The sequence below is a fragment of the Bufo bufo genome, chromosome 3 (genome assembly GCF_905171765.1).
Source record: "Bufo bufo chromosome 3, aBufBuf1.1, whole genome shotgun sequence".
NCBI classification, from domain to species: domain Eukaryota; kingdom Metazoa; phylum Chordata; class Amphibia; order Anura; family Bufonidae; genus Bufo; species Bufo bufo.
The window spans coordinates 225839593-225862588 of NC_053391.1; the positions used below are offsets into that span (position 1 = coordinate 225839593).

At 45.6% G+C, this 22996-nt stretch overlaps 1 protein-coding gene across 1 annotated transcript in view; it reads left to right on the forward strand.

The window, feature by feature from the left end:
• The window catches only part of ETNK2 (ethanolamine kinase 2), an 87104-nt gene extending 67251 nt beyond the window's left edge, over positions 1-19853 (forward strand). Inside the window, exons 4-8 of the mRNA XM_040424007.1 lie at positions 8512-8654; positions 8735-8818; positions 11167-11327; positions 15959-16032; positions 19766-19853. Coding sequence (XP_040279941.1) covers positions 8512-8654; positions 8735-8818; positions 11167-11327; positions 15959-16032; positions 19766-19838 — 535 coding nt within the window. The 3' untranslated portion in view covers positions 19839-19853. The remainder of the gene's footprint in view (positions 1-8511; positions 8655-8734; positions 8819-11166; positions 11328-15958; positions 16033-19765) is intronic.
• The last annotated feature ends 3143 nt before the right edge of the window (positions 19854-22996 follow it).

Consider the following 22996-nt stretch of genomic DNA (forward strand, 5'->3'; position numbering starts at 1 on the left):
ATATTCTAACACAGAGGCGTTCCCATGGTGATGGGGACGCTTCTAGTTAGAATATACTACAAACTGTGTACATGACTGCCCCCTGCTGCCTAGCAGCATCCGATCTCTTACAGGGGGCCGTGATCAGCACAATTAACCCCTCAGGTGCCGCACCTGAAGGGGTTAATTGTACTATCATATCCCCCTGTAAGAGATCAGGGCTGCCAGGCAGCAGGGGGCAGACCCCCCCCCTCCCCAGTTTGAATATCATTGGTGGCCAGTGCGGCCCCCCCCCCCTTCCTCCCTCTATTGTAATAATTCGTTGGTGGCACAGTGTGCGCCCCCCCCCCTTCCTCCCTCTATTGTAATAAATCGTTGGTGGCACAGTGTGCGCCCCCCCCTTCCTCCCTCTATTGTAATAAATCGTTGGTGGCACAGTGTGCGCCCCCCATCGGCCCCCCCTCCCTCTATAGCATTAACAACATTGGTGGCCAGTGTGCGGCCTCCCATCCCCCCCCCCCCGCCCCTTCCCCCGATCATTGGTGGCAGCGGGTTACTAGCAATAGTACAATAGTAAAAGATTCATACTTACCGTGGGAGCTGCGATGTCTGTGTCCGGCCGGGAGCTCCTCCTACTGGTAAGTGACAGTTCATTTAGCAATGCGCCGCACAGACCTGTCACTTACCAGTAGGTGGAGCTCCCGGCCGGACACGAACATCGCAGCAGCAGCCAGCAGCAGGTAAGTATGAATCTTCTACTATTGCTAAGTAACCATGGCAACCAGGACTGTAGTAGCGTCCTGGTTGCCATGGTTACCGATCGGAGCCCCAGCGATTAAACTGGGACTCCGATCGGAACTCCTCTGCCACCAATGATGGGGGGGGGGGAGATGGGAGGCCGCACACTGGCCACCAATGTTGTTAAATGCTATAGAGGGAGGGGGGGCCGATGGGGGGCGCACACTGTGCCACCAACAAATTATTACAATAGAGGGAGGGAGGGGGGGTGCACACTGTGCCACCAACAAATTATTACAATAGAGGGGGGGGGAGGGCCGCACTGGCCACCAATGATATTCAAACTGGGGAGGGGGGGGGGGGGTCTGCCCCCTGCTGCCTGGCAGCCCTGATCTCTTACAGGGGGATATGATAGTACAATTAACCCTTTCAGGTGCCGCACCTGAAGGGGTTAATTGTGCTGATCACGGCCCCCTGTAAGAGATCGGGTGCTGCCAGGCAGCAGGGGGCAGTCTTGTACACAGTTTGTAGTGTATTCTAACTAGAAGCGTCCCCATCACCATGGGAACCCTTCTGTGTTAGAATATACTGTCGGATCTGAGTTTTCACGAAGTGAAAACTTAGATCTGAAAAAGCTTTTATGCAGACGGATCTTTGGATCCGTCTGTATGAAAGTAACCTACGGCCACGGATCACGGACACGGATGCCAATCTTGTGTGCATCCGTGTTCTTTCACGGACCCATTGACTTGAATGGGTCCGTGAACCGTTGTCCGTCAAAAAAATAGGACAGGTCATATTTTTATGACGGACAGGATACACGGATCACGGTCTCGGCTGCAAAACGGTGCATTTTCCGATTTTTCCACGGACCCATTGAAAGTCAATGGGTCCGCGAAAAAAAACGGCACAACGGCCACGGATGCACACAACGGTCGTGTGCATGAGGCCTAACTCACTTTATCTGCAGTGGCTGGTTTCTCAGATTTCACTGAGGGTCACATGACCTGTGATGTCAGCTTCTCTCCCTGCTCTGATAAAGGTCGTTTACAAGCCTGTAAACTAGACGTCACTGTGCTGGCCACGCCCCCCTTCACTGCTGTCTGCTCTCTCTCTCTCTCTCTCTCTCCTAAGATTCTTAACCCCTTCAGCTGCACATACTGGCTAGCTGCAGCAGTGACAATTCTGGGCACAGGATCTGACAGACTAGTGAGAGCATTGCACAAGAAGGTAGGGGGAAGATCCTGTGTGTATTAGCAATGTCATTATACAAGTGGAACTTGTAGTTCTACACATACAACATGCTGTTGATTCTCCCAGCACTCAGGGCAGCTCTTGTATCGACTCCCTTAGCAGTGTCATTATACAGCTGGGACTTGTAGTCCTACACATACAACATGCTGCAGAGTCTCCCAGCAGGCAGACATGTCACTCAGGGCAGCTCTTGTATTCACTCCCTTAGCAGTGTCATTATACAGCTGGGACTTGTAGTCCTACACATACAACATGCTGCAGAGTCTCCCAGCAGGCAGACATGTCACTCAGGGCAGCTCTTGTATTCACTCCCTTAGCAGTGTCATTATACAGCTGGGACTTGTAGTCCTACACATACAACATGCTGCAGAGTCTCCCAGCAGGCAGACATGTCACTCAGGGCAGCTCTTGTATCCACTCCCTTAGCAGTAATATGCAAAATAATTGTGGAGCCCCAGTTATGGGTCCTCAACACAGTGAAAGCCAGATATCCCTCAAAGGAAGGAAAACCGAGCAAAGGGGTGTCCCCATTACAGAGATCACCAAATCCACCATATTAAGTGGCCCCTATGTCAAGATCCCCCTCTTACACCCCTTTGCTCGGTTTTCCTTCCTTTGAGGGATATCTGGCTTTCACTGTGTTGAAGACCCATAACTGGGGCTCCACAGTTATTTTGCATATTACTGTTTCCCAGGGAGCTTTGCACTTTGGATTGCTGTGTCGAGACTCTTAATTGATGCTCCACAGTGTTTTCTGTAGCTTGTCTCCCTAAGATCAGCTATTGTTTTGTTTGAGTACTCCCTTAGCAGTGTCATTATACAGCTGGGACTTGTAGTCCTACACATACAACATGCTGCAGAGTATCCCAGCAGGCAGACATGTCACTCAGGGCAGCTCTTGTATCCACTCCCTTAGCAGTGTCATTATACAGCTGGGACTTGTAGTCCTACACATACAACATGCTGCAGAGTCTCCCAGCAGGCAGACATGTCACTTAGGGCAGCTCTTGTAGCCTCTCCCTTAGCAGTGTCATTATACAGCTGGGATTTGTAGTCCTACACATACAACATGCTGCAGAGTATCCCAGCAGGCAGACATGTCACTCAGGGCAGCTCTTGTATTCACTCCCTTAGCAGTGTCATTATACAGCTGGGACTTGTAGTCCTACACATACAACATGCTGCAGAGTCTCCCAGCAGGCAGACATGTCACTCAGGGCAGCTCTTGTATCCACTCCCTTAGCAGTGTCATTATACAGCTGGGACTTGTAGTCCTACACATACAACATGCTGCAGAGTCTCCCAGCAGGCAGACATGTCACTTAGGGCAGCTCTTGTAGCCTCTCCCTTAGCAGTGTCATTATACAGCTGGGATTTGTAGTCCTACACATACAACATGCTGCAGAGTATCCCAGCAGTCAGACATGTCACTCAGGGCAGCTCTTGTATTCACTACCTTAGCAGTGTCATTATACAGCTGGGACTTGTAGTCCTACACATACAACATGCTGCAGAGTCTCCCAGCAGACAGACATGTCACTCAGGGCAGCTCTTGTATTCACTCCCTTAGCAGTGTCATTGTACAGCTTGGACTTGTAGTCCTACACATACAACATGCTGCAGAGTCTCCCAGCAGGCAGACATGTCACTCAGGGCAGCTCTTGTATTCACTCTCTTAGCAGTGTCATTATACAGCTGGGACTTGTAGTCCTACACATACAACATGCTGCAGAGTATCCCAGCAGGCAGACATGTCACTCAGGGCAGCTCTTGTATTCACTCTCTTAGCAGTGTCATTATACAGCTGGGACTTGTAGTCCTACACATACAACATGCTGCATCGTATCCCAGCAGGCAGACATGTCACTCAGGGCAGCTCTTGTATTCACTCTCTTAGCAGTGTCATTATACAGCTGGGACTTGTAGTCCTACACTTACAACATGCTGCAGAGTATCCCAGCAGGCAGACATGTCACTCAGGGCAGCTCTTGTATTCACTCCCTTAGCAGTGTCATTATACAGCTGGGACTTGTAGTTCTACACATACAACATGCTGCAGAGTCTCCCAGCAGGCAGACATGTCACTCAGGACAGCTCTTGTATCCACTCCCTTAGCAGTGTCATTATACAGCTGGGACTTGTAGTCCTACACATACAACATGCTGCAGAGTCTCCCAGCAGGCAGACATGTCACTCAGGGCAGCTCTTGTATTCACTCCCTTAGAAGTGTTATTATACAGCTGGGACTTGTAGTCCTACACATACAACATGCTGCAGAGTCTCCCAGCAGGCAGACATGTCACTCAGGGCAGCTCTTGTATCCACTCCCTTAGCAGTGTCATTATACAGCTGGGACTTGTAGTCCTACACATACAACATGCTGCAGAGACTCCCAGCAGGCAGACATGTCACTTAGGGCAGCTCTTGTAGCCTCTCCCTTAGCAGTGTCATTATACAGCTGGGATTTGTAGTCCTACACATACAACATGCTGCAGAGTCTCCCAGCAGACAGACATGTCACTCAGGGCAGCTCTTGTATTCACTCCCTTAGCAGTGTCATTGTAAAGCTTGGACTTGTAGTCCTACACATACAACATGCTGCAGAGTCTCCCAGCAGGCAGACATGTCACTCAGGGCAGCTCTTGTATTCACTCTCTTAGCAGTGTCATTATACAGCTGGGACTTGTAGTCCTACACATACAACATGCTGCAGAATATCCCAGCAGGCAGACATGTCACTCAGGGCAGCTCTTGTATTCACTCTCTTAGCAGTGTCATTATACAGCTGGGACTTGTAGTCCTACACTTACAACATGCTGCAGAGTATCCCAGCAGGCAGACATGTCACTCAGGGCAGCTCTTGTATTCACTCCCTTAGCAGTGTCATTATACAGCTGGGACTTGTAGTTCTACACATACAACATGCTGCAGAGTCTCCCAGCAGGCAGACATGTCACTCAGGGCAGCTCTTGTATTCACTCCCTTAGCAGTGTCATTATACAGCTGGGACTTGTAGTCCTACACATACAACATGCTGCAGAGTCTCCCAGCAGGCAGACATGTCACTCAGGGCAGCTCTTGTATTCACTCCCTTAGCAGTGTCATTGTACAGCTGGGACTTGTAGTCCTACACATACAACATGCTGCGGAGTCTCCCAGCAGGCAGACATGTCACTCAGGGCAGCACTTGTATCCACTCCCTTAGCAGTGTCATTATACAGCTGGGACTTGTAGTCCTACACATACAACAAGCTGCAGAGTCTCCCAGCAGGCAGACATGTCACTCAGGACAGCTCTTGTATCCACTCCCTTAGCAGTGTCATTATACAGCTGGGACTTGTAGTCCTACACATACAACAAGCTGCAGAGTCTCCCAGCAGGCAGACATGTCACTCAGGGCAGCTCTTGTATTCACTCCCTTAGCAGTGTTATTATACAGCTGGGACTTGTAGTCCTACACATACAACATGCTGCAGAGTCTCCCAGCAGGCAGACATGTCACTCAGGGCAGCTCTTGTATTCACTCCCTTTGCAGTGTTATTATACAGCTGGGACTTGTAGTCCTACACATACAACATGCTGCAGAGTCTCCCAGCAGGCAGACATGTCACTCAGGGCAGCTCTTGTATCCACTCCCTTAGCAGTGTCATTATACAGCTGGGACTTGTAGTCCTACACATACAACATGCTGCAGAGTCTCCCAGCAGGCAGACATGTCACTCAGAGCAGCTCTTGTATCCACTCCCTTAGCAGTGTCATTATACAGCTGGGACTTGTAGTCCTACACATACAACATGCTGCAGAGTGTCCCAGCAGGCAGACATGTCACTCAGGGCAGCTCTTGTATTCACTCCCTTAGCAGTGTCATTATACAGCTGGGACTTGTAGTCCTACACATACAACATGCTGCAGAGTATCCCAGCAGGCAGACATGTCACTCAGGGCAGCTCTTGTATCCACTCCCTTAGCAGTGTCATTATACAGCTGGGACTTGTAGTCCTACACATACAACATGCTGCAGAGTCTCCAAGCAGGCAGACATGTCACTCAGGGCAGCTCTTGTATTCACTCCCTTTGCAGTGTTATTATACAGCTGGGACTTGTAGTCCTACACATACAACATGCTGCAGAGTCTCCCAGCAGGCAGACATGTCACTCAGGGCAGCTCTTGTATCCACTCCCTTAGCAGTGTCATTATACAGCTGGGACTTGTAGTCCTACACATACAACATGCTGCAGAGTCTCCCAGCAGGCAGACATGTCACTCAGGGCAGCTCTTGTATCCACTCCCTTAGCAGTGTCATTATACAGCTGGGACTTGTAGTCCTACACATACAACATGCTGCAGAGTGTCCCAGCAGGCAGACATGTCACTCAGGGCAGCTCTTGTATTCACTCCCTTAGCAGTGTCATTATACAGCTGGGACTTGTAGTCCTACACATACAACATGCTGCAGAGTATCCCAGCAGGCAGACATGTCACTCAGGGCAGCTCTTGTATCCACTCCCTTAGCAGTGTCATTATACAGCTGGGACTTGTAGTCCTACACATACAACAAGCTGCAGAGTCTCCCAGCAGGCAGACATGTCACTCAGGGCAGCTCTTGTATTCACTCCCTTAGCAGTGTTATTATACAGCTGGGACTTGTAGTCCTACACATACAACATGCTGCAGAGTCTCCCAGCAGGCAGACATGTCACTCAGGGCAGCTCTTGTATTCACTCCCTTTGCAGTGTTATTATACAGCTGGGACTTGTAGTCCTACACATACAACATGCTGCAGAGTCTCCCAGCAGGCAGACATGTCACTCAGGGCAGCTCTTGTATCCACTCCCTTAGCAGTGTCATTATACAGCTGGGACTTGTAGTCCTACACATACAACATGCTGCAGAGTCTCCCAGCAGGCAGACATGTCACTCAGGGCAGCTCTTGTATTCACTCCCTTAGAAGTGTTATTATACAGCTGGGACTTGTAGTCCTACACATACAACATGCTGCAGAGTATCCCAGCAGGCAGATATGTCACTCAGGGCAGCACTTGTATCCACTCCCTTAGCAGTGTCATTATACAGCTGGGATTTGTAGTCCTACACATACAACATGCTGCAGAGTATCCCAGCAGGCAGACATGTCACTCAGGGCAGCTCTTGTATCCACTCCCTTAGCAGTGTCATTATACAGCTGGGACTTGTAGTCCTACACATACAACATGCTGCAGAGTGTCCCAGCAGGCAGACATGTCACTCAGGGCAGCTCTTGTATTCACTCCCTTAGCAGTGTCATTATACAGCTGGGACTTGTAGTCCTACACATACAACATGCTGCAGAGTATCCCAGCAGGCAGACATGTCACTCAGGGCAGCTCTTGTATCCACTCCCTTAGCAGTGTCATTATACAGCTGGGACTTGTAGTCCTACACATACAACATGCTGCAGAGTCTCCAAGCAGGCAGACATGTCACTCAGGACAGCTCTTGTATCCACTCCCTTAGCAGTGTCATTATACAGCTGGGACTTGTAGTCCTACACATACAACATGCTGCAGAGTCTCCAAGCAGGCAGACATGTCACTCAGGGCAGCTCTTGTATTCACTCCCTTAGCAGTGTCATTATACAGCTGGGATTTGTAGTCCTACACATACAACATGCTGCAGAGTATCCCAGCAGGCAGACATGTCACTCAGGGCAGCTCTTGTATCCACTCCCTTAGCAGTGTCATTATACAGCTGGGACTTGTAGTCCTACACATACAACATGCTGCAGAGTCTCCCAGCAGGCAGACATGTCACTCAGGGCAGCTCTTGTATTCACTCCCTTAGCAGTGCGGGGGAGGGGCAGAGAGTGTTTTTATTGCAAGTAAACAAAGGGCCAGAAGAGAACCAGGGAAATGAGGAAATAGATATATTTTTTTTGCATAAAACTTGCTTAGCTCAGTTATATATTGCTGCCCATCAGATTTTCTGTGCTATATTATTTTTTTTCATAACTCGGACAACCCCATTAAAGGAATATTTGCATTCAGTAATATGTCATGACATTATGATCGGTATGAGCCTGACTTCTGGGACACCACCAGTCACAAGAACAAAGAGACCTGGGTCCTTTTGGATTGTTCCCTGCAGAAAACTGCAAAAAATCCATCTAGGAGCAGCAGTGCTTCTTCATTCTGAGTAGTAGTTGCGGTACCGTCATTTTGACCCCCATCAATCAGCAAGTGATGGTATAACCTATCATTACGGCGGATCAGTTGTCACGTGATGAACACATCATCCCCACCTACTTTTAATCAACAAATCTAAAATTGGATTTAAGACAGGTTTCCCAGGATGCATTTTAAGGTGTATTTTGGTTGATTCTTCCCTATTGTAAGTGGGTATAGAGAGAAGAACGCCAGTCAAAGCACCACTGTTGTTCATGAGACTGGCATTGATCTGTACACTTTGCTTGTGTGACTTTTTGATGCAGAACGTATCCAGATCAGATCGAAATCTCTCTACATATGCAGAATTATAACTCGCGTATATTCACTCACCTGTAGATTGCCAGCAGGGATTCCCAGCCTGAAGGTGTTGGAAGAGGAACTTCTCTGGCTACAAAAGTACTTGCCCTCCCTCGAATCACCTATTGTCCTTTGCCATAATGACTTACTATGTAAGAATGTTATCTACAATGAAGAAGAAGGTAGGGACACTGTAGGGACGTATGTGTTTTCACAAAAGTCTACCAGCGTTCGCTAAAATTCTCTATTGATTTCCCTACAGGTCATGTCCGATTTATTGATTATGAATACGCTGGGTACAATTACCAGGCCTATGACATCGCTAACCATTTTAACGAATTTGCAGGTAATATAAATGTTTTATACATATAACTTACTGCTACTGCTAGTTGGCTGTCACCTCTTCTTGCAGGAACTGTTGGCATAGTGTGCTATAGACAGTTACGAGTCCCGGAAAACCTATTAGGCCCCTTTCACACGAGCAAGTTTTCTGCGTGGGTGCGATGCGTGACGTGAACGCATAGCACCCGCACTGAATCCTGACCCATTCATTTCAATGGGTCTGTGGTACATGAGCGTTGTTTTTCACGCATCACTTGTGCGTTGCGTGAAAATCGCAGCATGTTCTATATTCTGTGTTTTTCACACAGCCCTGGCCCCATAGAAGTGAATGGGGCTGCGTGAAAAACGCATCGCATTCGTAAGCAAGTGCGGATGCGATACGTTTTTCACTGACAGTTGCTAAGAGATGTTGTTTGTAAACCTTCAGTTTTTTATCATGCGAGTTAAAAACGCATCAATGCACGTTTCACCCGCGCAAAAAAAACTGAACAACTGAACGCAATCGCAGACAAAACTGCCTGAACTTGCTTGCAAAACGCACCCTGAACACATCCGGACCTAATCCGTCACGCTCGTGTGAAAGAGGCTTTAGGATCAAGTGAAAGGCAAATACTGAAAGCCCAGCTTTGAGCCAGAGTCATTGAGACCCTCAAAGACCCTTCACTTATCTGAACAGTGGTCTTTTTCTATACTGCAGGTGACATTTGTGCCAACCAGGACAAAATAATTGGTTCTGTTACGGGCCATACAGGAGTTTGCGTACCACAAAGCTGACTACCGCTGGCCACAAATAAGGAGTCTGTTACTTATACATAGACAGTGTGGAGTTGGAGCTGGGGTGACCAAGCAACTTCATGCACCAAATACCATAAAGTGTAGTGGCGCATGCACAGTAGCTGCTCCAGTAGCGGAAGCAGAGGCTCTGTTCTTGTGCGGCTACTTGGAGTAGCAGTGCAAGCAGGGCCCTGTCAATCAAGCAGGGATTTCAATCCCCTGCAGGGATTTGCTCATCCCTAATGATAACACATCCATCCGTGGTTGGACGCTTTATCGGCAGCATATTCCTTATTACACCGGGGGATGTGCTGCCAATAATCGGGCTTCTTTCATCCTGATAGAAGGTGCCCATCAGCCGATAAACAAGAGTTCCTATGAACGCTTGTTCCCGATAGGTGGCCCGAATGTCATGCAGTCTTATAGGAACTTAAAGGGGTTGTGTCACTTCAGCAAATAGAATTTATTATGTAGAGAAAGTTAATACAAGGCAGTTACTAATGCATTGTGATTGTCCATATTGCCTCCTTTGCTGACTGGATTAATTTTTCCATCACATTATACACTGCTTGTTTCCATGGTTACCCTGTAATCCATCATTGGTGGTCGTGCTTGCACACTATAATAAAAAGCACCAGCCTATGTGATCTCCCACAGGCCCGGCCACCAGAGAGGCCGATGTTTTTTCCTATATTGTGCATGCACGGCCATCAATGATGGATTACAGGGTGGTTGTAACCATGGAAACGAGCAGTGTATAATTTGATGGAAAAATAAATCCAGTCAGCAAAGGAGGCAATATGGACAATCACAATACATTAGTAAGAGTTATCTTGTATTATCTTTCTCTACATGATAAATGCAATTTGCTGAAGGGAGACAACCCCTTTAACCAGCAAGGGAAACACGGATACATGGTGCTGCCTAATGTCTATGGCCATCTTAAACATTTGATCTTAAGTTATATAATTTGCAATTTCCTGCCCTCTCCTCTTGATAGCCACCTCTACATGCTTTAAACTTTACTAGGGAATTACCTCAAAGCAGCAGATACCAAGAACAGTGATGGTCAGTTCGCAGTGTTCGCCAGCGAACACATGCGGGCTGCCATCTTTAGTAAGGTAGACTCACCCGTCCAGCGATGCACAGGTAAGCCCTTACCTGTGCCTGTGCCAGGAGCTGGTCTGAAATCAAATGCGGTCACCGGGAGCAGGCAGTTCCGAGTTCCTGGTGACTGCATTTGATTTCAGACGGGCTCCCGGCACAGGCACAGGTCAGGGCTTACCTGTGCATCGCCGGACGCATGAGTCTACCTTACTAAAGATGGCAGCCCGCATGTGTTCACTGGCGAACACTGCGAACTGACCATCACTGACCAAGAAGTGTATGTTCAGATAACCAGACATATAAATTGCCAATGTTACTTGTCAATGTCAACCAGAAATAACTAAGTATTGCTTAGCGTAAGCTTGAAACTGGCACCATCTTTGAAGCACTTCACTGTATGGTTGAGATGTTTAAGGCGGCAGCATTATAAATGTGAGAGATAATAGTGTAAACTTCTGCCTGCATTTCTAGGAGTGAGAGAGCCAGATTATCGATTGTTTCCTGACAGAGAGACTCAGCTCCAGTGGTTGCGGCATTACTTGGGGGCCTGCAGAAAGCTGAAAGGAGTAGAGGGAGAGCCCCAAGACAAAGAGGTGGACAAACTTTGTATGCAAGTCAATCAGTTTGTACTGGTGAGTTTGCGGGGGAAGGGGGATTTCTATTCTAGCTATAAATGGGAACATTTGTGGATAATGACACGAGATGAGACAGCTAGGGCCAAACCCAGCAGTAAATCTTACAGCACAGCTAGGAAACTGCTAACATTTAGACCCCTTTCACACGGGCGAGAATTCTGCGTGGGTGCAAGGCGTGAGGTGAACGCATTGCACCCGTACTGAATCCTGAGTCCTGACCCACGCAAATTGTGGATGCGCAAAACACAGAAGCCGTCTGTGTGCCTTCCGCAATTTGCGGAATGGAACAGGCGGACCATTGTAGAAATGCCTATTCGGAGTGCTGTCCGCATCTTTTGCGGCCCCATTAAAATGAAAGGGTCCGCACCCGAGCCGCAAAAACTGCGGCTCGGATGCGGACCAGAACAACGGTCGTGTGCAAGAGGCCATATTCTGTGTTTTTCACGCAGCACTGGCCCCATAGAAGTCTATGGGGCTTCAGTGAAAAACGCATTGCATCCGGAAGCAAGTGCAGATGCGATGCGTTTTTTACTGATGGTTGCTAAGAGATGTTGTTTGTAAACCTTCAGTTTTTTATCATGTGCGTGAAAAACGCATCAAAACGCATTGCACCTGGGCTGAAAAAACTGAACCACTGAACGCAATCGCAGACAAAACTGACTGAACTTGCTTGCAAAATGGTTTCACTGAACGCATCCGGGGCCAATCTGCCACGCTCATGTGAAAGAGGCCTTAAGTGACCTGTACTATTATTTTTTATGCATTTTTGGCTCACACAAAAAAAAAAAAAACAATGATCCTGGTTCATGAAGTATTGTATGTCAAATATAAAATATCCGTACAGTCCTGTCATATCTACGAAGAGTGGAAGAAGAGAGGAGTCCTCTTGGGGGAGAAGAATGGGAGGTAAAAGAACTGAAAAATGGAGTGGAAGTCAGGGAAAATGTGAATGACACCTCAATACACACCTCTATCAACTTCTATGACACCTCACCGCTGCGATGTTGACGGCGAGCAAGTAAACGATGAAGTGAAGCCTGCCCGAGCCTTCTCTTCAAAGAGCTTATTGGCGGGGGTGCCAAGTGTCTGACTCCTGCCGATCTGATATTGATGACCTGTCCTGAGGGTAGTTCAGTAAAGTCCCAGAAAACCCCTTTAATTATACCACCAACTACTGTATGTATATTCCTTAGTTGCTGTCATTACATTCAGCGGAGCTAGACCTACAAGGAATTTTATCTGGTTTAGGCCTCTTGCACACTAACGTATTTTCTTTCCGTGTCTGTTCCATTAATTTTTTTTGCAGACCTTATGCGAAACCATTCACTTCAAAGGGTCCGCAAAAAAACGGAAGTTACTTTGTATGCATTCCGTTTCCGCATGTCTGTAATTCCGTTCCGTAAAAAAATAGAACATGTCCTATTATTGTCCGCATTACGGACAAGGATAGTACTGTTCTATGAAGGGCCAGCTGTTCCGTTCCGCGAAATACGGAATGCATACAGATGTCATCCGTATTTTTTGCAGACTGCAAAATACATATGGTCGTGTGCAAGAGGCCTTAACAGTAAATTTTGTGGCGACAGACTCCCTTTGTCTCAGCACCCAGAACATCAGCATTGGGATGCACACCAAGTGTCCCAGTTCTCAATATAGAACGCTATGTGCTAAGTTGCTATTAAAGTTCAGTCAGCTGGTTGGTTAAGTGATCCAAATCTGTGAGGTATTGGGGCACATAGGAGCAATAAAGCCCTTCTTTAGCAATGAAAATAGCTATCTGATATTTTCACTGCTGAAGAAGGGTATCGGCTGAGCTCTGATCCCTAGAATGATATTTTAAGGAACTAATCATTGCAGATTTTTATCCCTTCAATAGCTAGTGGTACAAGAAAAAGTAATCAGCATCATTCCTGGTTGCTGCCTGTATAATCCGTAGTGCAGCCAGAAACATTGGCCCCAGCGCAGGCAATGGGTTGCCCGTTTCTGGTGTAAATAATGATAAATGAGTCGGGGGCCTAACCTTGCCACGCCCACTTTTCGTAAAAAAGAAAAGTCACAATTGCATTGAAAAGTCGAAAAATCCAGTGCACCAAAAACAGTGCAGGGAGAATAATGAATTTCCCTCTCATATCTTTTCCTTACCAGCCCCATGCTGAGCAGGTGGGCTCTTCTTAGGGCTCATGCACACGACCGTATGCGCTCCGAGACATACGGTCCGTGAGCGGGCCATATGTCCCGGAGTGGCATACATCGTGCGCACGGGAGCGCACAGCATCATAGGTTACTGTGATACTGTGCGCTCCCGTGTGTAGCTGCAGTGCTCTGCTGTTTCCCTCTCCCCAATAACTCCCCTTCATTCCTGTCTCATATATACAGTTTTACACTAGATGGATTTTTTTGTAACAGAAAAGGTTCCTGAATATTTAGGCCTCTTTTACACGAGCGCGACGGATTGGCTCCAGACGCGTTCAGTGTAACTAGCGCCATTTTGCAAGCAAGTTCAGTCAGTTTTGTCTGCGATTGCGTTCAGTTTTTTCCGCCCAGGTGCAATGTGTTTTGATGCGTTTTTCACACGCGTGATAAAAAACTGAAGGTTTACAAACAACATCTCTTAGCAACCATCAGTGAAAAACGCATTGCATCCGCACTTGCTTCCGGATGCAATGTGTTTTTCACTGAAACCTCATTCACTTCTATGGGGCCAGGGCTGCGTGAAAAACGCAGAATATAGAACATGCAGCATTTTTCACGCAACGCAGAACTGATGCGTGAAATAAAAAAAACGCTCATGTACACAGACCCATTGAAATGAATGGGTCAGGATTCAGTGCGGGTGCTATGCGTTCACGTCACGCATTTCACCCGTGCGAAAAACTTGCTCGTGTGAAAGGGGCCTTACAAAGAGCCTGAAGAGAAAGAGGATCTACAGGCTACGGGGAAACGGAGAAGATGACACTTTCCCCTAATATTATGTATAACAAAGTTGTATATATTCACATGTACTACTGGCCTAATGATAGGGGTACGCCATATTGCTATGTGTAGATAGTAATGAAGTATGAAAATGTGGAGCATCAGATGGAATTGCTCACTCATGCTTATACATTATTTGCATAAAGAAGCAAATGACAGGTCATCTTTGCAAATTCCACTTGCGGGAAAAGGTGCAGGTGCGTTGCGGGAACATGCGCGATTTTTCTGTGCGAGTGCAAAACATTGTAATGCGTTTTGCACTCGCGTGAGAAAAATCGGCATGTTTGGTACCCAAACCCGAACTTCTTCACAGAAGGTGCTGGGTAGATTGTATTATTTTCCCTTATAACATGGTTATAAGGGAAAATAATAGCATTCTTAATACATAATGCATAGTACAATAGCGCTGGAGGGGTTTTTTTCTTCTGTCTAGTGTGCAGGAAAAGGACCTGTGGTGACGTCACTCCGGTCATCACATGGTCCATCACATGATCCATCACCATGGTAAAAGATCATGTGATGACCGGAGTGACGTCACCACAGGTCCTTTTCCTGCACACAGAAAAAAAGAAGACAGAAGAGAAGCCGGGCTGCGCGAGCAAGTGGATTAAGGTGAGTTAAATTATTTTTATTTATTTTTTAACCCCTCCAGCGCTATTGTACTATGCATTCTGTATTAAGAATGCTATTATTTTCCCTTATAACCATGTTATAAGGGAAAATAATAATGATCGGGTCTCCATCCCGATCGTCTCCTAGCAACCGTGCGTGAAAATCGCACCACATCCGCACTTTCTTGCGGATGCTTGCGATTTTCACACAGCCCCATTCACTTCTATGGGGCCTGCGTTGCGTGATAAACGCAGAATATAGAGCATGCTGCGATTTTCACGCAACTCATAAGTGATGCGTGAAAATCACCGCTCATGTGCACAGCCCCATAGAAATTAATGGGTCAGGATTCAGTGCGGGTGCAATGCGTTCACCTCACGCATTGCACCCGCGCGGAATACTCGCCCGTGTGAAAGGGGCCTAAAGAGGAGGAGGGGGTCATGAATGACCTCATGGAACACATAGAGATGATTTCTTTATGGAGATTTATTTGTGCAAAGGAAAACTAGCAACCAATCAGAATGATCCTTTCAATTTCCAAAAGAGCTCTGAGAAATGAAAGATGGGATCTGATTGGTTGCTATTGGCATTATAGCCAGTTTTCCTTTGCAGGAGTTTTGCTAAAACTCCCCAGGGTTTCTCAGTCTTAACTGTAAAATGAGACTAAATAGGATCGAGGCAAAGGAGGAGATAAAGGGAAGAGCTGCTGGGATATGTTTTTGTGCATTTCCAGTGTATCTTGTTCTGTTAAAGGGGTTGCCTGTGCTCTACATATTGATGACCTATCTTTAGGATAAGTCATCAACATCAGATCGGTGAGGGGCAGACAACCGACAGTCCCACCGTTCAGTTGTCAGCAGCGGCTGGCACTAGAAATTACACAGTGGACGGAGCTGGAAGCAGACCTCGTCGTCTACTGTGTAGTCACCATGCTGGGTTACTATAGCTCAGCTCTAGGAGAGGTCATCAATTTGTGGAGCAAGGACAACTCCTTTCTGAATGCAGTGTACCAGTACTTAAAATAACTACTTTTTCTTTTCCAGGCATCCCACTACTTCTGGGGTCTATGGGCTCTCATTCAGCATAGATTTTCAGACATTGACTTTAACTTTGCACAGTAAGTATCTTAAGGAAGTACTATATTACATAAAGAGCAGTTGGAATGATCTCTGATAAGAGCAGGAAAACCATTGCCGTTGAACAAACAGTTCCCTAAAGCCTTATTCACACATCAGTGTTTAGTCATTGATTTCCATCAGTGATTGTGAGCTAAAACCAGGATTGGAGCCTCCACAGACATAAGGTATAAGGGAAAGATCTGCACCTGTTCTATGTTTAGAGCCGCACCTGGTTATGACTCACAATCACTGATGGAAATCACTGACCAAAACACTGATGTGTGAATGAGGCATAAAAGTCATTAGCACATCAATAATCATTTTTCTGGAATGCATCTTGAAATTTACTCCATATAGTAGGTGCCAACTAAATGCCTCTTTAGATTGCCTGATGTTCAGGCAGATTATCGTGAACGAGCGTTCGGACGTGCCACTGCTTTCAGAAAATGGCGATGCAAAAACATGATTTTTCTTTACAAAAATGCTTTGTGTAAGGCCTCTTTCACACTACAGTATTTTGCGTTCAGTATACTGGACGTTTTTTGAGTTCAGTATACGGAACAGATACTGAACCATTCATTTCAATGGTTCAGCAAAAAATACTGAAGTGTCTCCGTGTGCATTCCGTTTCAGTATTTCAGTATTTCCGTGCCGTGGAAAGATAGAACATGTCCTATGTTTGTCCGCAAATCACGGTCCGTGGCTCCATTAAAGTCAATGGGTCCGCAAAAAAACGGAATGCATACGGAAGGCATCCGTATGTCATCCGTTTTTTGCGGATCCGTCATTAACAAATGCTAGGCCCAGCCCACTGTGGCCATGTGTTTCTTGTTGCCAAACTTTGGCTGAGCACAAATACAGGTGGCTTCCGTTTTTGATCCGTGAAAAACGGACCGTATACGGGAACCATACGGAAACCATACTGAAACGTTTTTGCGGACATACTGAACGGAAACGGAGACACAACGGAACCCAAAAACGGGACAACGGATCCGTGAAAAACGGAACGCAAAACACTGAAATGGACATACTGTAGTGTGAAAGAGGCCTAAAAGTGGTAAAAGGTACAAAAAACTATATAAAAATGGTGTCTCTGTAATCATACTGACCAGCAGAATAAAGATAGCATGTCATTTTTCCTGCATGGTGTACACCACAATAACAAAACCCAAAAAGCAATGGCAGAATTGCTGCATTTGTTTATCCTGCTTTCCAAAAAGCTAAATAAAAAGTGCTAAAGTTGTATGTGCCCCAAAATAGAACCAATGATGACAATCAACTCATCCCACTGAAAATAAGTCCTTACACAGCTCCATTGAGAGAGAAAAACGTATGGTTGTCATAAAATGGCTGAACTGGTACCCAGAGACTATTCAATACCAACATGGTGCCCGTAAACCAATCCATCAAAATCTGCTCTGCAAAAGCCATATGGTGCTCCTTGCCCTTCTGAGTCCTGCCATGTGCCCCTACAGCAGTTTACCACCACATATGAGGTGTTGTCATAATTAGGAGAAAAGGGATAACAAATTATGGGGTGCTTTTTCTCCTGTTTCACCTTGTAAAAAATGAAAAGTTTGGGGCTAAAGCAACATTTTATTAGAAAAAATAAAATTATTCATTTTCACAGCCAAGTATTTCTAAATTCTGTAAAATGTGGGGTCAAAGTGCAAAATGGGGTCACTTTTTGGGGGTTTCCACTGTACGCATACCTCAGGGTCTCTTCAAATACAACCTGCCCTCAAAAACCATATAGCGCTCCTTCCCTCCTGACCACTTCCATGTTCCCATAGAGCTGTTTATGAACACATATGAAGTATTTCTGTAAACTGCAGACTTAGGGTATTACATATTGAGGTTTGTTTTACTGTTAACCCTTCCTGTGTTGCAGAGAAAAAAATTATTAACATAGAAAATCTGCAAAAAAAATGAAATTTTGAAATTTCACCTCTATTTTCCTTTAATTCTTGTGGAACATCTCAAGGATTAACAAAGTTTTGAATAATTTGAGGGGTTTAGTTTCTAAACTGTCATTTATGGGGTGATTAATGATTAAGGGTCATTTATGGGTGGTTTCTATTATGTAAGCCTCTCAAAATCACTTTAACTGAATTGGTGATTAAAATAGTCGGTTTTGGAAATGTTATTGAAAATCTGAAAAATAGCTTCTATAATTCTAAGTTTTATTACTTCCTAGTAAAATAAAATGACATTTACAAAATGATGCCAACATAAAGTAGACATATGGGGAATGTTAACTGATAACTATTTATGAGGTATTACTATCTGTCTTAAAAGTAGAGAAATTCAAATTTAGAAAATTGATAATTATTTGAAATTTTCTGTAAATTAAAAAAAAAAAATAGAAAAGGAAAAAAAATATTTACCAAATTTACCGCTAACATGAAGTACAATTTGACAGTCTCAGAATCGTTTAGATTTTTATTTATTTTATCCACTTATATGGTGCTGACATATTCCGCAGCACTTTACAGACATTAGCATCCAACTGTCCCCAATGGGGCTCACAATCTAAGGTCCCTATGAGTATGTCTTTGGAGTGAGTGAGGAACCCCATGTAAACACGGAGAGAACATACAAACTCCATGTACATGTTGTCCTTGGTCAAATTCAAACCTAGGACCCCAGTGCTAACCACTGAGTCACAGTGCTGCCCATTCCAAACCATTCCAAAGTTATGACCACTTAAAGTGAGACATGTCAGATTTGCAAAAATAGGCCTGGGCAGAAAGGTGAAAACTGGCCTAGGGTAAGAAGGGATTAAAGGGGTTTTCTCACTTCAGCAAATGGTATTTATAATGTAGATAAAGTTAAAGGGGTTCTGCAGTTCTTTTAAACTGATGATCTATTCTCTGGATAGATCATCAGCATCTGATCGGTGGGGGTCCAACACCTGGGACCCCCGCCGATCAGCTGTTTAAGAAGGCAGCGGCGCTGGCATTAGCGCCACAGCCTTCTCGCTGTTTACTGCAGGCCTCGTGACGTCACGACTAGTATCACTGGCCTGGGTGCGGCTAAGCTCCATTCAAGTGAACAGAGCTTAGCCCCGCCCAGGCCCATGTTACTAGTTGTGACGTCACTGGGCCTGAGGGAAACGGAGAAAAGGCCGCTGCGCTACTGGAGCGCCTCTGCCTTCTCAAACAGCTGATCGGCGGGTGTCCCGGGTGTTGGACCCCCGCCGATCAACTACTGATGATCTATCCACAGCATAGATCATCAGTTTAAAAGAACTGCAGAACCCCTTTAATACAAGCCGCTTACTAATGTATTGTAAGTGTCCATATTGCTTTGTTTGCTGGCTTGTTTCATTTTTCCATCACATTATACACTGCTCGTTTCCATGGTTATGACCACCCATCGGTAGTGGTCATGCCTGCACACTATAGGAAAAATCTCTGGCCTTTCTGATGGCCGGAACTGTGGGAGCGCACATAGGCTGGCTATTTTTCCTATAGTATACAAGCACGGCCACCGCTGCTGGATTACAAAGTGGTCATAACCATGGAAACGAGCAGTGTATAACGTGATCGAAAAATGAATCCAGACACCTAGAGAAAGAGCCTTGTATTAACATCCTCTACATAATAAATGCTATTTATTGAAATGAGACAACCCCTTTAAGGAACATTTCTGTCTATGTTCTTTCTTTCCTTTCACTAGGATACTTGTTATCGTGGTAGTCATTTGATTCTTTGTTTCCTTTTTCATCAGGTATGCTAAGTTAAGGTTCCAGCAATACTTTCAAGTGAAGCCTCATATGACTACACTGCAGGATGTGAAGTAAACAAAACACTGGAAACAAAAGCAAAAACAGGATAATCTGGTCAAAATCTGCAGTGTCCTCTACATACAAACACTAACATTGGAACAGTGACACTATATTGGCTAATAATCAGAGTGTCCCCTAACCCAGTTACACAAACTTAGGCCGAATGTACACGGCCGTGTTCCGCAGCCGAGAGCGGTCCGTGGTATGTCGGGCTGGATTCCTGTTCGGAGCAGGAGCGCACGGCGTCATTGGTTGCTATGACGCCGTGCGCTTCATGCCGCCGCTGCTGTACAGTAATACACTCGTATAGATCATACGAGTGTATTACTGTAGTGCAGCGGCAGCATGAAGCGCACGGCGTCATAGCAACCAATGACGCCGTGCGCTCCTGCTCTGAACAGGAATCCAGCCCGGCATACCACGGACCGCTCTCGGCCGCGGAACACGGCCGTGTGCATTCGGCCTTAGCTTGAGAGTAATGCTATGTCTAAACGTGAATGATACACATTTTATTGCGGGTTATAAGTAAAGGATATCTTTATTAGGCTACTTTCACGCTTGCGTTCAAAGGTCGCACTACATTTTTTCCAAAAGAGTAAAAATACTCCTCTTACCGTTTTTGAGGAGTATTTTCAGCTGAAGAGGAGTACGAAAGTTGAAGTAATCAATATATATAATACATAGGTCTAAATAACATTAACAGGCTGCTATTTATGCAGGAAACCGTTACAAGTCTACTCTAGAATTGTCTTCTATACATAAATAGCAAATTTAGACAATTTTACATTTCTGACTTTTGTGCAATTTAAAAACTCGTGTTTTCTCCATCATATTTAAATATAACGCAGCCAAAATGGCAAATTATCAGTGCTCTGCATCTCCAGTATTACATTGGCCCATCAGCACCATGATTATCCCCACAATGTTCTGCTGTGTAGATCCAGTGCCCACACATGAGATGACCGAGCAGTGCAGAAATGTCTTTGCTGGGATGATGCTGATGGGGCAGAGGCAAATACACTGACTCACTGATCACTGCACCAGCAGGCTCTGGCTGAGCACCTAACACAGGGAGAACAAAGGAGAGTTTAGCGTTGTACTTTACATTACGGTGTCAAGACTCCCGAGAGGTATAATGACCTCTTGTCTGGCAGTCACCTCCTCACCTCTGATGTCGGCAGCCACTAGTTAGCCTACACAGTCAGGGACTCTGGAGCAGCAGTACGCCGAAACTGGTCAATGAGCAGCCTCTCTCCCTAATAACAAGCTCCTTACTTGCTGCCATCCCTACACCTGCGAGTAAGGAGCTTAGCTATTGGATGTTTTGGGTAACAGCAGTATTGCTGTGCTGCCCATGAGATTCACAGCGTGCAGTGCGCTGGTTAACGACATGAAAAGCCTTAATGCGTATTCATACGCATTAGCCTTTTTTCAAAGCGTAAAATTGGCTATGACGCTTGTACAGGCGTTATTGCGACCTCTGCTTGCATTGTTGTTTTCCAGTATTGAGGTCCGGCAGAGGATCTCAATACCAGAAAAAAAACGTTTTCGTCTAGTCCTTATGCATTCTGAATGGAAAGAGATCCATTCAGGATGTCTTCCGTTCCAGCATCATTCCATTTTGTAATCGGACACAAAACCATTGCGAGCTGCGGTTTTGTGTCCGGTCATAAAAAAGGAAAAAAACGGATCCGGCACTGAAAACAATGTCAGTTAATCATGACAGATCAGTTTTTTTTAGGAGCCTAAAAAACAGATCTGTTAGGCCTCTTTCACACTGCCGGTTTTTTTTTCCGTTTTGCGGTCCGTTTTTTGCGTTCCGTATACGGTCCGTATACGGAACCATTCATTTCAATGGTTCCGCAAAAAAAACGGAATGTGTTCCGTATGCATTCCGTTTCCGTATTTCCGTTTTTCCGTTCCGTTGAAAGATAGAACATGTCCTATATTTGGCCGCAAATCACGTTCCGTGGCTCCATTAAAGTCAATGGGTCCGCAAAAAAAACGGAACACATACGGAAATGCATCCGTATGTGTTCCGTTTCCGTTCCGTTTTTTTCTGAACTATCTATTGAAAATGTTATGCCCAGCCCAATTTTCTCTATGTAATTACTGTATACTGTATATGCCATACGGAAAAACGGAACGGAAAAACGGAACCGAAACGGAAACACAACGGAAACAAAAAACGGAAAAACTGATCCGTGAAAAACGGAACGCAAAACACTGAAATGGACATACTGTAGTGTGAAAGAGGCCTAAGGCTACATGCACACAACCGTATGTGTTTTGCGGTCCTCAAATTGCCATCCGTTTTTTTTTTGCAGATCCATTGTAACAATGCCTATAACGGACAAGAATAGGACATGTTCTATTTTTTTTTGCGGGGCTACGGAACGGACATACTGATGTGCACAGCGGCACAACGGTTTGCTGTCTGCATTTTTTGCGGACCCATTGAAATGAATGGGACCGCATCCTATCCGCAAAAAAAAAACGGAACGGACACGGAAACAAACAACGTTCGTGTGCATGTAGCCTAACCCACTGACTTTCAGTGTATTTTAAGACGGATCCATTTTTTTCTGTTTTGATTTTACACAGCCGCATCCTAACAGAACAGATGCATCCTGATGTGCAAAATCAAAACAGATACGTTTAATTGCGGTATTGAGATCCTCTGCCGAATCTCAATACTGGAATTAACAACACAAGCGTGAATTAGCCCAAGTGGCTCAAAAAAACATTTCGCTAATAGGAGCTATGAAAGACAGTAGGTGGAGAAGTTGTGGATTGACCTAGTATTCCGAGGCAGAGTATTCCAGAGAGTAGGTGCAGCTCGAGAAAAATCTTGAAGACGGGAGTGAGAGGTACGAATTATGGAGGTTATTAATCTTAGGTCGCTAACAGAATGGAGAGCACAAGTAGGGTGGTAGATGGAGATGAGGGAGGAGATGTATGGAGGTGCAGCACTGTGGAGAGCTTTGTGGGTAAGGGTGAGAAGTTTGAACTGTATTCTGTGGTGGATGGGCAACCAGTGAAGTGACTGGCACAGGCTAGTAGCATCAGTGTAGCGGTTGGATGGATAGATGAGCCTGACTGAAGCATTTAGGACAGACTGAAGGGGGGAGAGTTTAGTGAGAGGGAGACCGATTAGTAATACGTTGCAGTAG